This window comes from Grampus griseus (genome assembly GCF_964374135.1).
Source record: "Grampus griseus genome assembly, chromosome: 20".
Taxonomy (NCBI): domain Eukaryota; kingdom Metazoa; phylum Chordata; class Mammalia; order Artiodactyla; family Delphinidae; genus Grampus; species Grampus griseus.
In genome coordinates, this window is record NC_139014.1 from 24827559 (window position 1) to 24843083 (window position 15525).

Below are 15525 nucleotides of genomic sequence, written 5' to 3' on the forward strand. Positions count from 1 at the left end.
AGATCATTTTGGTTCCTTTTATGTGTGCACTTATCTGGTTCCCTAAATTGTTAACCCATTTGTATACCTTGACTGATATACTGGTGAGAGGTCTTCTGGGATTTGAACTCCCAAAGGATCTGTAAAAACATGCTCTGTGTACACGCCAGTTTGGGAGATATCCACGGTATCTTCAGCTGACCCTGCATTGCCTTCTGTAGCTTCAGTTGCTTCTTCTGCTGTTGGAACATTTTCATCAACCTCACTATTTTCTGTTTCCTTTTCTACAAAATAAATAAAACATGCTAACGATCCTAAGTTTGAGCTTTTCTTCCAATAATTTCCCCACACACAAACCCCCTCTATAGAATTCCACTCTGCTACTCCCTTTTCCTCCACACTATGTAATAAGACTGAGGATTCTTGATTTCATTTAACATTCATCACTCGATCTTCTTTCAAGCTCTTTCATCCTTGTTACTTTAAGGCCTAAGTTTAGTCCATAATGAGGCATCTGGGACAGGCTCAGACTCTATACAGACGGTATCTAAGGAGGACAGACATACCTGGTGGTTTTTCTATCACTGGAGATGTTCCGTTGGTACTAGGGGAAGTGGCAGCTGCTGTCACACCTTCTGTAGAACAACCAACCACCGTGATGCCTCCCAACAGGCTGTCTGTCTCTGCTGAGCTATTGCTTGTCATGCTTCCACATAAAGATGCTTTGTCTACTTGTCCGGATTCTGAAAGCTCTTCTCCTGCGGGGTAGTCTGTTTCTCGTGCTCCTGAAAAACAAGATAAACCTTCGTTTAATAGCTCAGTAAACTCCTATAAATAGCATTTTCTCCATTAAGGCAACAATAGGTTTGAAATAAGAGTGCAGGTGAGACAAAGAGCTATTCAAATACACTGCCAAGATGGTAACTAAATTTTATTTAAACTAATTTAAACTCAATTCACAATTTGAGAAAGTAGCTTAAAAAATTAAGATAATACTTCTATTAACGCAAGCACAAGTAAACCTGAAAATGTCAGAAATGACATTTCTGTTCTTAATATGAGCTCTTAAGCAGCCGCCTAATGAAATTAAAAACAATGAAATCTAGGGCTTCCCTGGTGGCGCAGTGGTTGAGAATCTGCCTGCCAATGCGGGGGACACAGGTTCGAGCCCTGGTCTGGGAGGATCCCACGTGCCGCGGAGCAACTGGGCCCGTGAGCCACAACTACTGAGCCTGCGCATCTGGAGCCTGTGCTCCACAACAGGAGAGGCCGCGATAGTGAGAGGCCCGCACACCGCGATGAAGAGTGGCCCCCGCTCTCCGCAACTGGAGAAAGCCCTCACGCAGAAATGAAGACCCAACGCAGCCAAATAAATAAATAAATAAATAAAATAAAAAAACAAAAACAATGAAATCTAATTATATCTGACAAGGTAGCAAAAAATTTTTTTAATTATCTCTATTACTATTTGAAATATGAACTTCCACCACTATAAAAATTAATACAGGACTTCCCTGGTGGCACAGTGGCTAAGAATCCGCCTGCCAATGCAGGGGACATGGGTTCTATCCCTGGTCCGGGAAGATCCCACATGCCATGGAGCAGCTAAGTCCGTGAGCCACAACTACTGAGCCTGTGCTCTAGAGCCGGCGAGCCACAACTACTGAGTCCGAGTGCCACAACTACTGAAGCCTGGGTGCCTAGAGTCTGTGCTCCGCAACAAGAGAAGCCGCCGCAACGAGAAGCCCGCGCACCACAATGAAGAGTAGCCCCCGCTCGCCGCCAACTAGAGAAAGCCCACGTGCAGCAACGAAGACCCAACGCAGCCATAAATAAACAAACAAACAAATAAATAAAATTAATACAGCCTAGGTGTATACAGTGCCTTAAGATATTAGTAACACATTTAAAAACTAAGCATTTACCATAAAAAAATAAATCTCTTCAGTTCTCTTTATTTAGAAAGCTGTTTTTATTCCTATCACATTACAAAAAATTTTTTGTAGTAAAATATACATATATACTACACAAAATTTTCCATTTTAACCATTTTAAGTGTACAATTCAGTGGCATTAATTACATTCACAATGTTGTACAGCCATCACAGCTATGTCCAAAACTTTTCTGTCACCACACATAGAAAATCTGTACCAATTAAACAATAACTCTCTGCTCCCTGAGCCCCTACCACTGGTAATCTTTAATTTAATTCTGTCTTTATGAATTTGCCTAGTCTAGATAGCTCATGTAAGTGGAATCATACAATATTTGTGTCTGAGTTGTTTCCAAGGTTAATCCATGTTATGGCATGTATCAATATCTCATTCCTTTATGTGGCTGAATAATATTCCACTGTGTAGATATAACATCAACCTCTTTAATTTTTTTGGGGCGGGGGCTGCGCCGCGTGGCATGCGGGATCTTAGTTCCCCGACCAGGGATGGAACCCATGCCCCCTGCAGTGGAAGCACGTAGTCCTAACCACTGGATCGCCAGGGAATTCCCTTTAATTTTTAAACCAATGTTTTAACATCACATAATATTTAATACACAACTTTAGAAGGCCTTCCCTTACTATTCAATCTAAATAGCCCCTTGCCCTCTGCCACCCACTTATCTTCTCAAATTTCCATTGTTTTACTTTCTTCACAGTATCTGAAAATATCTTTGTTAGTCATTTGTTTCCAGTTTATTTTTGGTCTTCACCAACTAGAAAATAAACTCCGTGAGAGAGTGGTACATAACTATCTCCAGTAACCAGTCGGTTCTTGCCAGTAAGGAGCTGTGGACGGTGGGAAGAGAGGAGCATGGTACTCTTACCTGGTACACTTGCTATACACAGAACATGAGAGTTGCAAACAGTGAAACTATCTAGGATGTTGCCTGGTTGGACAGCATCAATAATGATAACTTTTGTAGCTGAATGAGTGCTGGTACAGATCCAGACTAGACTGGATAATTCTTCTTGATTTTTTAACTCCTTCTGCTGCTCCTGCATAGGCAAAGTAAGGAAAATGAATGTTTAAAATGAGACGTATGTGTAAATATCCATGCGGCTGTGCCTCTACACTAAAGGACAATACTATTTCAAGTTTATTTCCAGATTATTTGGAAGGCTGAAAGTATAACCACCTTTCAACAATAATTAGTAGACTAAGAACTAGCAGTTAAAGCAGATCAGTGTTAAAGCCGTTCTATATCTTGACTGTGAGGATTGCTACATAGGTGCATCCCTTGGTCAAAACTCTTTGAACTGTATCCATTTAGAGAGTACATTTTATTTTATGTAAAATATACTCCAGTAAAACTGATTTAAAAGAGAGAGAGGGGGGATGAGGAGTAAGCAAGGGCGTAGTAACCCCAATTAGAAGTTGGACCCAGAAGTAAGTTTGAGATCAAAGAGCTAAGCAATTAGTCTCAGAAACTGGGTCAATTGTTAGTGTAAGCACTTACCTTAAGTTCCTGATCTAACTTGTCTAAACTGCTCTGAGATGCACTTCGCTGTTCACTGCCTTCTGCATCCAAACCAGCAACATCCTTGTAAAAGACACTCGCTCCAACCACAGAGCCACCGTCTCTGGTCTTCCCACCTGACAAACTGACTCCAACAGCACACCACAGCTTTTTTGGTTAAAAAAAGATGGTATTAAGTCACTTTCTCTCTAAAAATGTTTACAACTTTTCACATTTCTTTAAAAGATCTAATGATTACAAACAGAGGGCTCTAAAAATATTCAAAGTATTCCAGTCTAAAACTACAAAATGAACAATAACCTTGCCCACGAAAGTAGAATTTAAACTTTTTTGGTTTTAGGAAAAACTTCACCAAGATTTTAAGCAATATTACCATTAACTTCAAAATTAATTTACCTTCATTGATGTATCTTTTTCATCTAGAGGTCTGAGATAGACAGGTACAGGTAAATTTTTCATCTTATTTTCCCCTTGTCCATTGGTTACCTAATAATTGGGGAGGGGAGAAAAAGACACACTGGGTAAGCCTCATCAAAAGTGAACTTACAGGGCTTCCCTGGTGGCACAGTGGTTGAGAGTCCGCCTGCCGATGCAGGGGACATAGGTTCGTGCCCTGGTCCGGGAGGATCCCACGTGCCGCGGAGCGGCTGGGCCCATGAGCCGTGGCCGCTGGGCCTGTGCGTCTGGAGCCTGTGCTCCGCAACGGGAGGGGCCGCAGCGGTGAGAGGCCCACGTACCGCAAAAAAAAAAAAAGTGAACTTACAGAACCACTGAGACATGGACATGCACTGCTGTAACATATTTATTCTATGAAGTCAAGTTCAAGTTAACTTTGTCATTCTTATTTGAAAAATAAGCAGAAAATCAAGTGGCAATTAGAGAAAATAAGATGCTGCTTTGGGAGCTCAGAAAAGATACATTAACTCACAGACCTGTTAGTGCACACGTGTGTGTGTGTGTGTGTGTGTGTGTGTGTGTTAGGGGTAGGGAATACTTTTAAACAACAGATACTGTTTTGTTTTTTTTTAACAAAATCTTCAAATATTAAAATAGAATAGGATACCCCAAGTCACATGTACTCAGCCACCTCCTATTGACCCCTCTCCTTCCTCACAGAACTCAGAGGCATTTCTCTTGAGCTGAAGGGCTCAAGAAAACCGCCTAAAAACCAGTACCCTCAATACTTCTCTAAACGTGTGCCAAATCCATGCCACTTGAAACTGAGCAGATTGGGACGTGTAGTTCGAGTCTTTCATGCCCAGGCCTACTCCTCCCCCTTGCATTTCCCATTAGATGCTCTTACCATGTTCAAACGTTACCTGTTTGTACTTTTGAGGCAGACTCCAGCCAAAAGCCTGCACTCTACCATCTTCCTTCTGAACATGTGCCTTTACCTGACGATACTGTTCTCTCTTCTGTTCTCTGCGTGAGGCTAAACTAGCTTCAGTTCTAAAAGGGAAAGAAATTTCCTTTTTAAGTTAAGTGAATGTAACAACAGCTTAGCTCCCCTCCCCTGCTAAAATAGCATAAATAACAAGAAAAAATTACCTTGTGTCAGGCAGTTTACAGACACTGCATAATTTAATCCTAACGTCTCTAAGGTAGGTTATCACACTCATTTCATAGGTAGAGACACTGGGGCTCTGAGAGATTAACTTTCCCAAGTTCATCTACCTAGTGAGGAGCAGGGTCAGGATGGAAAGCCAGTTCCTTCTGACAACAGAGGAAATGATCAAACAACTAGGACAAGGGCTTATATAGGTCTTCAACATTTCTATTAATATTTATCAATGTTGTCAAACTAGCAAAAAGGAGATTTTAAAACATTTCTCCTCTTTATGAAAACTAGGAGCAACGTACTTAAAGGCAGTCAAGTTATAGGAATAGTTTCTTTATAGCTGATCTGATAAGGGGCAAGAATATTCTGAACTGTTAGGTTATTTAGGGTGTAACCGCTAGTCTGAAAAATACTTACTCTTCGCTAAGGAAATCAAAGGCTTTGGACTTATCCCCTGGAAGCTGAGATAAGGTGCTGCTTCTTTTCTTGACGGAAGGAGTAACGTGAGAGGTGGGTGCATTGTACTTCAGATTAACCGGTGGTTCAGGCTTCTTAGTAGTGTTACTTGAGGAGCTGAAAAGTCTGCTGAAACTAAAAGGAAAATGAGAGGATGTGTGTGTGCAGTGTGTGTGTGTATTACATGCATGGTTAAGAACAATCCATCATTTTCCCCAAATTCCAGAGAGCTTTTACAAGGAAATGAGTTAGAAACCAGCAAAAAGATTTTTTGTAGTTACACACTGCAACCTCAGCAATAACTCACAGCCAAACTCAGACATTCAGGAAAGAGAAACTATTGCCTAGAATGGCAGATCCCTGTTCTTTAATTAGCAACCCTCATAATGAAAGGAAGGAGCTCTTGAGTACAGGGAACTTCTCGTAATGAAGAAATAAAATAAGACGGTTCCTTTAGCCAGCCAGTGGTTGTTAAACAGCAAGGTTATGGCTGCACGGTTTGAACAGAAGCTTAGTAAGCCACTTCTAAAAATAGTCATAATAAAGTACTAGAACACATACTACCATTTTAACACGTACCTTATACATTTTTTTAGTAACCTCAATTTAAATAACTATTTTCACATCCACTCAAAAAAGAGAAAAAACCTATTTCTATTAAATACCAGAAAAAATTCACCAAAAAAGGGCACGTTTTAAGCACAGTAAATGCACAGTACTTCCAGCACAAACACAGTTCAAGTCCAAAACGCACAGGCACACACACAACTCAACCCCACAGACACTGAATTTCTAATCTTCACTTTGTAAAGTTCCTTACAATCACACAACCAGTGAATCAGTAACTTTAATGGGGATCCAGAAAACTATCAACTCTAAAAATAATTCCCCATTATTGTATGTAATTTAGTAGAGGATTCCACTAAATGCATAACCAACATGATGCATCTTACGATAGTCCTCAAGAACAGCCTTACCGAGCCGGCATACTACATACCAAAAAGAAAAAGTTCAGTTTAGCTATATACCCTAAATTTAAGAAAGAAAGCAAAAAGAAAGAAATCATTTGTGAAAATAAATTTTGATTCTAATCTCATCTCAGAGTCTTTGTGTGTTTTTAGATACTTACAACTGCCAAATGCTTGACCTTTTTTTTTCCTGCATGGCTGGATTTTCTCTTGATGCACTACAGGGAAAGGGAAAGAGAAGGGGTGGGAGACAGAGAGAGAGATGTTTAGTGAGGTAGTCTAGCTTTCTATCTGAAGAACAAGGGACCCAAGAAGTTCATGAAATACATGGAGGAGAGTCAACAATTTCAGCAAATAGTTACTTCGACCTATTGTGTCAGTCAGTCTGTTAAGGCCGATACAACTAATATAAATAAAATTCCATCCCTCCCTCAAAGAGCTCAGACTACTGATAAGAGACAAAATTATTATCTGGGCTGGACAGATAGCCAACAAGCCTGAATGTTACTATTTCAATTTTTTATTGAAGAGATATCCTCCAACTTCCCTTTTTATTAAAATATTGCATTGTAATTCCCTGTCTCTACATAAAGGTACCATTTGTTTTACACTTCCAGCTCTCAAAAATTAGCTTGTAACTTTAGTGTTCTGATGGGTCATTTTTCACAGGACTAAAACTTTTCCATTACTGAAAAGCTGACCAGGGAAGAAAATAAACTGCATTGGGACTTCCCTGGTGGTCCAGTGGTTAAGAATCCACCTTCCAATGCAAGGGACGAGGGTTCAATCCCTGGTCAGAGAACTAAGATCTCACATGCCATGGGGCAACTAAACCCACACACCACAGCTACTGAGCCCGTGCGCTCTGGAGCCCACACGCCACAACTAGAGAGAAGCCCGGGCACCGCAACTAAAGATCCTGACACAGCCAAATAAATAAATTAATATTTAAAAAAAAAGAAAGAAAAGAAACTGCATTGATTCAATAATTCGACAAAATTTCAAAAAGAAAAAAAAAGGCACTGCAAATTGATTTAGTAAGGTTGTAAGGTTTCTGCTATGACTGTCAGAGTCCCCTTTTCATTTCTTTTTTTAAGGACTGAATTTAAAACATATTTTAATTCAATGAAGAAAGTTAAGCCACCATTTTTATTCACCTGTTGACTACCATTTCACTGCTAGAATTAAAAATAGGAATGAAAAGTGGAACCTGACTATATGCCTCAGTTTTTTAACTATTCACTCATTATTTATTCCATATCCCTTAAAAGCTGGAGTTAAGAACATACTTGTTAGTATATTAGTTTCTCTGTCCAATAAATAAAGATTAAGATAGTAATCTTCTTCCTTCTTAGCAGCTACAAGGAATTACAACTTTTGCAAATTGTAAATGTGCTATACAAAATGTTTTTATTACTATTAAGTAAAGGACATAATCATAAGGAAGTAACAGTTGGTGGTTAGAAAATATTTTCATAAACTTTAAAACAAGGTGTCAGTGTGTACTATTATTGGTAAATCTGATGTGACAATCCAAACTGAAAAATATGGGCAAATTAGGGGGCAACTAGTTTACAAACTTTTCGTGAGCTCTTTCTAAAATTAAAATAAGGAACGCTGCTACTGAAGATATGACCATTAGATGGCAGCATTAGGTGAGATTTAAGATCCAACTTACAAAGATGTCAACTGAAGGTTGCTTTTTGCATGACTACTCAGAAAGGGGGGGGGGGGTGGAAATCAGGAATATTTTACAGGAAGTCACTGACTAGGACTGATTTCGTTCCCTATGTGGCAAATGAAAACTTTACCTCTTCCTGACATTACACAGCATGATGTAACCTGACATCATTACAGCATTCTGGTTCCTTGCTCTGGCTGGACTATGGCCCAACTGCATGCCTGAAGAATGCACTTTTGCACTGCAAAAGTAGTGTCAATTTCTACATTCTTTCAAAAAATGACTAAAGAAATTTTCACATATTGAGGTGTGGGGAAGTATTCTGGCTTATACATGATTTAACTCAAATGTTATGTGAACTAAAACAGCCTATTTGTGGCCTATCAAACATATACTGTACATATGCTTTCATTATTAAAGAAAAGGGTGCACTGACCAGAAGTAAAGAATGTCCATGTTAAAGATAAAGATGAAATGCCTCCCTTCCTGGGACACCAATGCTGGTACTCACTCTTTTGACGATAAGACTCCCTTCCCAGGTGTCAAGGCCATACTGACTCACTGTGTACACGCTTATCTGGTTTTTTTGAAACCTTGAAGGAATGTATCTGTGACTTGTTTGATGTTATTTGTTCTGACAAGATATAAAACTGTGCTGAAAACCATGCCTCTCCAGAGCAGCTCCTCAGAGATATCCAACAAGCTGTCTCCCAGGCTGCAGTCCTCCACTTGGCTCAAATAAAATTCTTTTCTATTCCAATTATAGATTGTTTACTGATTATTTTCATCGACAGACCATCATTTAATTGCCCTTTAGAGGTTGTGGGAATATTCTCCAAGAGGCCTCACTGGCCCAAAAGGGACCCACTTTGATCACATTCTGTTACTAACTGCTAGTGTTTCTTTAGACCTCTCTTAGTAAACAGAGCAATGGGCTTGGATCCCCAAGGCAGGACTCTAGTTCTGAATAAAGAAATGAATATCAGTCAACAATCAGTAACCTAGTAAACAAAGAGGAGAAAAACACCAGAGGTACTTCTCATACAAACCGAATCATCTCTGTCCATCGAACAGCTTCCTGAAGCTCCATCAATCTCTCTTTATATTGGTTTCTCTCCATTAGAACTCGGGCCATTTCTACTCTAGTAAACCGCTTCCTTTGGGCTGTGGGAATATCACTCTATAACGAAAAGAAGACTAGAGATCACTCTGGGAGCCTGTATCTGTTTTAGTGTTATCGCAGACTTCAGTAAAAATTTTAAGCTTTTAACATTCCTTAATTTCTAATCTAATGGATAACAAAAAAAAAGGTCTAATAAAAATAAAATCAATAAAGAGATATACTTAATTATTTATTACTGAAAAAAGTAGACAATTTAATTCCTCAATATAAATACAAATATTTGAATATATTATAAAGGAAATACAAAGAATAGTGCAGATTTTGAAGAAAAACAAAAAGGCTGTTATCTCTATAGATTTAATACACTCGCCTGGAAATGTTGTTCTCACAACAGTATTTTAAATCCATGTTCTATAACAAATACTAGTTATTCAGAAAATAGTTACAAGTAAGTTCCTAAAGGGGTTCATTTATCTCAAACTACCAATCTACATACACACTCAAAGCCAGCGAAAAGCATAAAAACCTGTTGGCTAGCTACCAAGGTACCCAATGCTAGGAGTCACTAAAACACCAAAAGAAATATAACGAGATGGAGACAACTGTATTAACCAGAATTATTATTAGGGAGAATAAGGAATGTGAGCATGGTACGACCCCAAAGGGGCATGCTCAAGTCAACTTCCTTCTACTGCTGATTTCTAAAGGCTCTTCTGGAGAGAAGGTTGGGTTAACTGTAGGGCTTTTGTTTTGCTCAGTGCAGTATGCACATTTTGAATCACAGCTGAAAGGCATGGGACAGAAAGAAAGAGGCTGAGCTTAGCTTATCCCTCAGCAGTCTCCTTCTTTGTCCTCCTGCTGCAGAACTTAACCTCTCCCTTAAAAAAAAGTCAAACAACAAATGATCAAAGGATTTTGAGTTTGCAACACAGCAATCCCACTACTAGGAATATACCCTGAAAAACCAGAAGACTCTCACTGTAATGTTCATAACAGCATTGTTGGTGGTAGTAAAAAGCTGAAAATAACCTAAATATTCATTTACAGGAAAACAGATACAGAAATTGTAGTATATTCATAATGGGATATTATAAAGCAGTGAACATGAATGAACTATACCACTATACTACAACTAGGGTAAATATAAAAAACATAATACTGAGAAAAAGAAGCAAGTCTCCAAAGCTAAATACATATAAAACACAAAAACAGTGAAAATTAACCATACCTTGTAAGGATACATACATGTGTGGTATGATAAAATTATTTTTTTTCAAGTTAAGAAAATGATAAATACAGCATAGTAGTTTCCTCTAGAGGGAAGAGCATAGGGTATCTTCAATGTTTGATAATGTTCTAGTTCTTAGGTTAAATGGTAGGTTCATAATGTTAATTTATTATAATGTTAATTATAAGTTATTATTCATAACTTACATGTTACATATATTTTTAAATGTATCAAATATTATATAAAAACACAAATAAGAGATTGAAGGGGCACAAAATAATCATTCTGATCAGGACATCCATATATCTCAAGTTTGATACTTGACCGGCAAACACCTGTGACAGCAATGATACCCTAGCTACTGACAGAATAACTGGCATGCTAATAACATTGGCAAGAAGTTCATATTTATTCTTTTGTATTTATATGTTGACAACAATATGGGCTAATTGCCTAGTATTAAAGTTTCTAGACTTTATCTTTTTATGTTTAATACCATTAAACTATTTTTATTCTTAAGGTTTTCATATATTTCTAAGTTAAAATTTGAAACAAAACAAAAACAAAAAACTCCAAAATATCCCACCAGGTCCTTGAGCTTGAATAGGCAAACACAAGTCAGAGCACAAAGCCATGGAGGAAAAATGAGCACACTGTGCGTAGCTAGAAAGCTTAGCATCTGGATACTATGTGGGAGCACAATCTAGACTATTCATGATCATAAGCACGATTTTAACTTTTTCTTTTCATCTTTATAATGCTATACCCAAAGCTTAATTAACAAGATTTCCCCAAAATACCAAAATATGGTAAGTTAAGAAAACAAGTCCAAAATTATAAACCTACATCATCATCATCTTTTGCTTTTTGCCTTGCATCTTCAGCCTCTGCACGAGCTCTAGTGGGGGGTAAAAAACAAAACATGTTATTTGAGTTGACCTCACCTTTTTAAAGAATAAAGAACAGGTCAAAAATTTTAACTACCACTAAATGATTATTTTTCTTTTTCCAAACAGGGTTATTTAGCTGCTTTCATTTAGGGGAACATTATCATAGCACTGTTCTCAGAAAACCAGGCATTAAAGAAAAGGAAAATAATGAATGTTTACAGTTTCCTGATTAGCAATATTTGAACAGCTCTCCTAACTTCTTTCACATCATGACATGCACAAAAAATTATAATATTCAATAAATGGAAGGGTCTGTTCAGAGCAGAGGCAATCAGCCAAGCACTTAACCCTATCCCAGGCAGCTCTGGGGCCTTTGTGACGAGAGCGCTAAAGGTAGCAGTCTCGGGGTTACACCTATAACCTTGGTGGCACACTGGCAAAGTTTGTTTGGTTTAGAACAATATAGTGAAAACTTACTTCCTAAGCTCTTCCTCCAATTCTCTGTTCTTCTCCTCTAGCTTCAGCTTGGCTTGTTTCACAGCCTCCAACTCCCCTTGCAGCACGTCTTTCTCACAGGTAAGTTCATCCACTTTTGCTATCAAATCATTCTTCACTACATTCAACGCATTTCTAAGAAACACATATTTCAAGAGCACCATTACAAGTAAATATTCTTTCTATCTCACAGCTTATTTCTCTTGTAGACTAAAGTAACTACAATCATAAGGCTAAATAATGACTGAAACCTTCAAAGGTATTCTACCTGATGTGTCTGTAGATAAAGGTTTAAAAAAAAAACCCACAAAGCAATGGTCTGTTTTCTTCTCAAACAAAGAATAAACGGAGGAACTTCCCTGGTGGTCCAGTGCCTAAGACTCCATGCTCCCAATGCAGGGGGCCCGGATTAGGTCCCTGGTCAGAGAACTAGATCCCACATGCTGCAGCTAAGAGTTCACATGCTGCAACTAAAGATCCCGCATGCTGCAGTGAAGATCATGCGTGCTGCAACTAAGACCCAGCGCAGACAAATAAATAAATATTTTTTTAAAAAGAAGAATAAATGGATAAGGCAAGGCAGACCACTAAATTATTAAAAAGTCAGAATTAAATAAAATTAAACTTTTAACAAATAGCATCCAGGACTTCCCTGGTGGTGCAGTGGTTACGAATCCACCTACCAATGCAGGGGACGTGGGTTTGATCCCTGGTCCGGGAAGACCCCACATGCTGCGGAGCAACTAAGCCCGTGCGCCACAACTACTGAAGTCTGTGTGCCCCAGAGCCTGCATGACGCAACTTCTGAGCCCACGTGCCTCAACTACTGAAGCCGGAATGCTCTAGGGCCCGTGTGCTGCAACTACTGAAGCCTGTGCGCCTAGAGCCCATGCTCCGCAACAAGAGAAGCCACCCCAATGAGAAGCCTGCGCACCGCAACAAAGAGCAGCCCCCGCTCGCTGCAACTAGAGAAAACCCGCACACAGCAACGAAGACCCAACGCAGCCGAAAATAAATAAAATAAAGTGGTTAATTAAACAAACAAACAAACAAACAAATAGCATCCATAAGGGTACCATTCTTAATAAGTTCTGAAAAGATATTATCTAATCAACAAAGTAAAACTAATCCTTGAATTTACCTTTAATAATTAATAAGAAAGTCTAACCTTGAAAAAAATGAAAAAAAAAATCTAAGATCTAGCTCCTTTTGCGTATCATGGACATAGGACGTCATTAGAGCTACATTCTGTTTTGGATGTACACAGATGTTCCAAAGTTGCTCTGACACAGCAAATTTACAAAGGGGCCTGATCTGCTTTTCCACGTAACTCAGGACCCACTGCACTAAACAAAACTCCAATGTGTTTGAGGGCCTAAGTAAGACTCCACAAATTGCTACTATGGAGGAGAGTTCTGAAGAGGTGGGCCGCATATAGATAAAAACATTTATGCAGAAATAAAAGAAGCCCCAAGAGGAGAGAGAAGAAAATAGATATCCCAGGGGAGGGAGCAAAAACCACATAGGACACATCCAGAAGATTAAGAGAAAGGCATGGATACTTGCAGGGTAGAAAGGAGATCAAAATCTGTTTCTGAAAAGAACAGAGTAATGAAACACACCATCAGTGAAATTAGGTCTCATTAACTATTTGCTTGTGTACATGTGTATGCACAAGCCCACACACAGAGAAGTGGAAGGATGTGGGGTAGTGAGACTGCATTCGTGCTATGTTAAATTAAAGATGTGCCATTGAATTGGGTGAGAAGAAAATCCAGTATCTTTTGTTGCCTGTTAAAATTTTGCATATACTTACTTGGTTTCCAACAGTTGTGTATTTTCCAATATAAGATTCTCAACTTCACGACCCATTCCTATCAAAGAAAAAAGATAAAAACTTTGAAAATAAATTTATTAAAATTATATAAACTTATAATAAGCTATAGTCTCAAATTTTATTTTATAAATTTTATCTGTCCTTTAGTAATCTTGCTTTGTCTATAATTTCATTTTATGTATCTACTTGTATGGATTATAAAATTATAAATAATTATCTACCACAAAACAAAGCTAAAGATTTTCTTAGTCTGTATTTTGCTTCTCATAGATAATATTTCAAAAGAATGAAGACTTTTCTGCCAAATATTCTAAAAAGTAGCAGTATTTAGGGGGAAAAGAGAGTAGCATTAATACGGATCAGAAATCATTTCTAAATCACACCTGTTATTGCAGGCTTTTGCCTAAAAATTAGGTCTTATTAATAGAGAACAGGAAGAAACAAGAAAGACCCCAATGCAGATGAAACCTTACCAAAGAAATTATGGTCTTAAAGCCCATGCATTCCATGTAAAGCAAAAACAAAGAACAAGAAATGTTTTATGTAAGAAACAGAATGAAAATAGATCATTAATCTGTAGTTTTAGCCATGATATGAAAAACATCTGAAATCACAATGTCATGATTTAACGCATAATGATGTGCAAAAGACAGAAATCAAGGTGATTTCCTTCATTCATAAGGATGTTCTGATATGTTACCAATTCTTTTGCAAAATAAAATTGAATATAATTAGAGTGAAAATCCCAGATCAATAATATAAAGATTTCTTCAAAGTGCCACCTCTGAAATGATAATGCTTAGTGGTCAAGTTATACAATCATGCTTAATAATTTAATGAGTACTGTAAGGTAGGCGGTAGAGCATTCAATGCAAGATCCAATGTAGTGATCTTTAGGGAGAAGAAAGCTATTTAGTTTGCTACTCACAAGAAACTGAAGAAATCAAACAACACATTAGGGAATATACCTCAGAAAGTTACAACAGAGCAAAGCAAGCACAACAAAAAACCCATCACTCCACTAATATTGGTAAATCACATACAATGGAAGTAATATTCATAACCCACCTAAAAAAGGAAGTAAATAACTCTAATGAAAACAATGTAAGTTAAAGGAGTTAACATGTCTCTTTATTTTAAAAAAAGGTAATATTTCAAATAACTTAAAGATAATTTAAAACGCAACTAATCTAGGAATGCTAAAAGTTCAATGCTCACATATGGACTCATATTTTGTCTGTATTATAATTACCTCAAATATTCTTAAAGAAGAAGGTACTTCTGCCATGAAGAATAAATATCAGAAACAGTAGCTTATTTAATCATCTATATATTTCCAAAAGCTGAAAATAAAGACAAACTAAAAGTTTCCAAATTCCAATTTAAAAATGAATTTTGACAAGATATGTTGAAATATTTGCTTTAAACACTAATGTTAACTTTTCAATAAAGCTATAGAGTCAAAAGAAATATGGTTAAGGTTGGGTGAAAAAAGTTTATATAATGACTATGTTTGCTAAACTCTCAAGCACATAGGGAGATAAGCATAAAAGCTGAAAGTATATGCAGGGGGAAAAATAGTTGAGCAGAGAAAAAAAAAAAAGAGAAAGCATTAAATGAGAACAGCAGCCAAGACCACCTAGCTTAAAAAGCAGTAATATTAAAGAATTTAAAAGCATACACACCAGAATATTCCCCTGGGTAAGCAGCCCAAGAGAAAAAACGAATGAGAATCTCAATTAGATTGTTTTCAGAAAGCAAGATCTACACTCACTTATTTCAAAATGAGAGAGAGGAGCCAATAAAATTGAAAAGATGTGGAGAAACCAAACACA

The 15525-nt window shown here is 37.7% G+C and overlaps 1 protein-coding gene across 7 annotated transcripts in view; it reads right to left on the reverse strand.

Annotated features, from left to right (window-relative positions):
* The window catches only part of SPAG9 (sperm associated antigen 9), a 142667-nt gene that overhangs the window by 20932 nt on the left and 106210 nt on the right, over window positions 1-15525 (reverse strand). For 4 of the 7 annotated variants that reach the window (XM_082678430.1, XM_082678429.1, XM_082678428.1 and 1 more), the window contains 12 exons: window positions 13670-13727; window positions 11836-11988; window positions 11315-11366; window positions 9167-9297; window positions 6598-6654; window positions 5430-5603; window positions 4774-4903; window positions 3851-3940; window positions 3434-3601; window positions 2801-2972; window positions 546-764; window positions 68-263 (listed from right to left, as the gene is read on the reverse strand). In XM_082678430.1, coding sequence (XP_082534556.1) covers window positions 68-263; window positions 546-764; window positions 2801-2972; window positions 3434-3601; window positions 3851-3940; window positions 4774-4903; window positions 5430-5603; window positions 6598-6654; window positions 9167-9297; window positions 11315-11366; window positions 11836-11988; window positions 13670-13727 — 1600 coding nt within the window. Of the gene's footprint in view, window positions 1-67; window positions 264-545; window positions 765-2800; window positions 2973-3433; window positions 3602-3850; window positions 3941-4773; window positions 4904-5429; window positions 5604-6445; window positions 6458-6597; window positions 6655-9166; window positions 9298-11314; window positions 11367-11835; window positions 11989-13669; window positions 13728-15525 lie in introns of all 7 variants that reach the window. The other 3 variants (XM_082678427.1, XM_082678426.1, XM_082678424.1) reach the window with 1 other exon arrangement.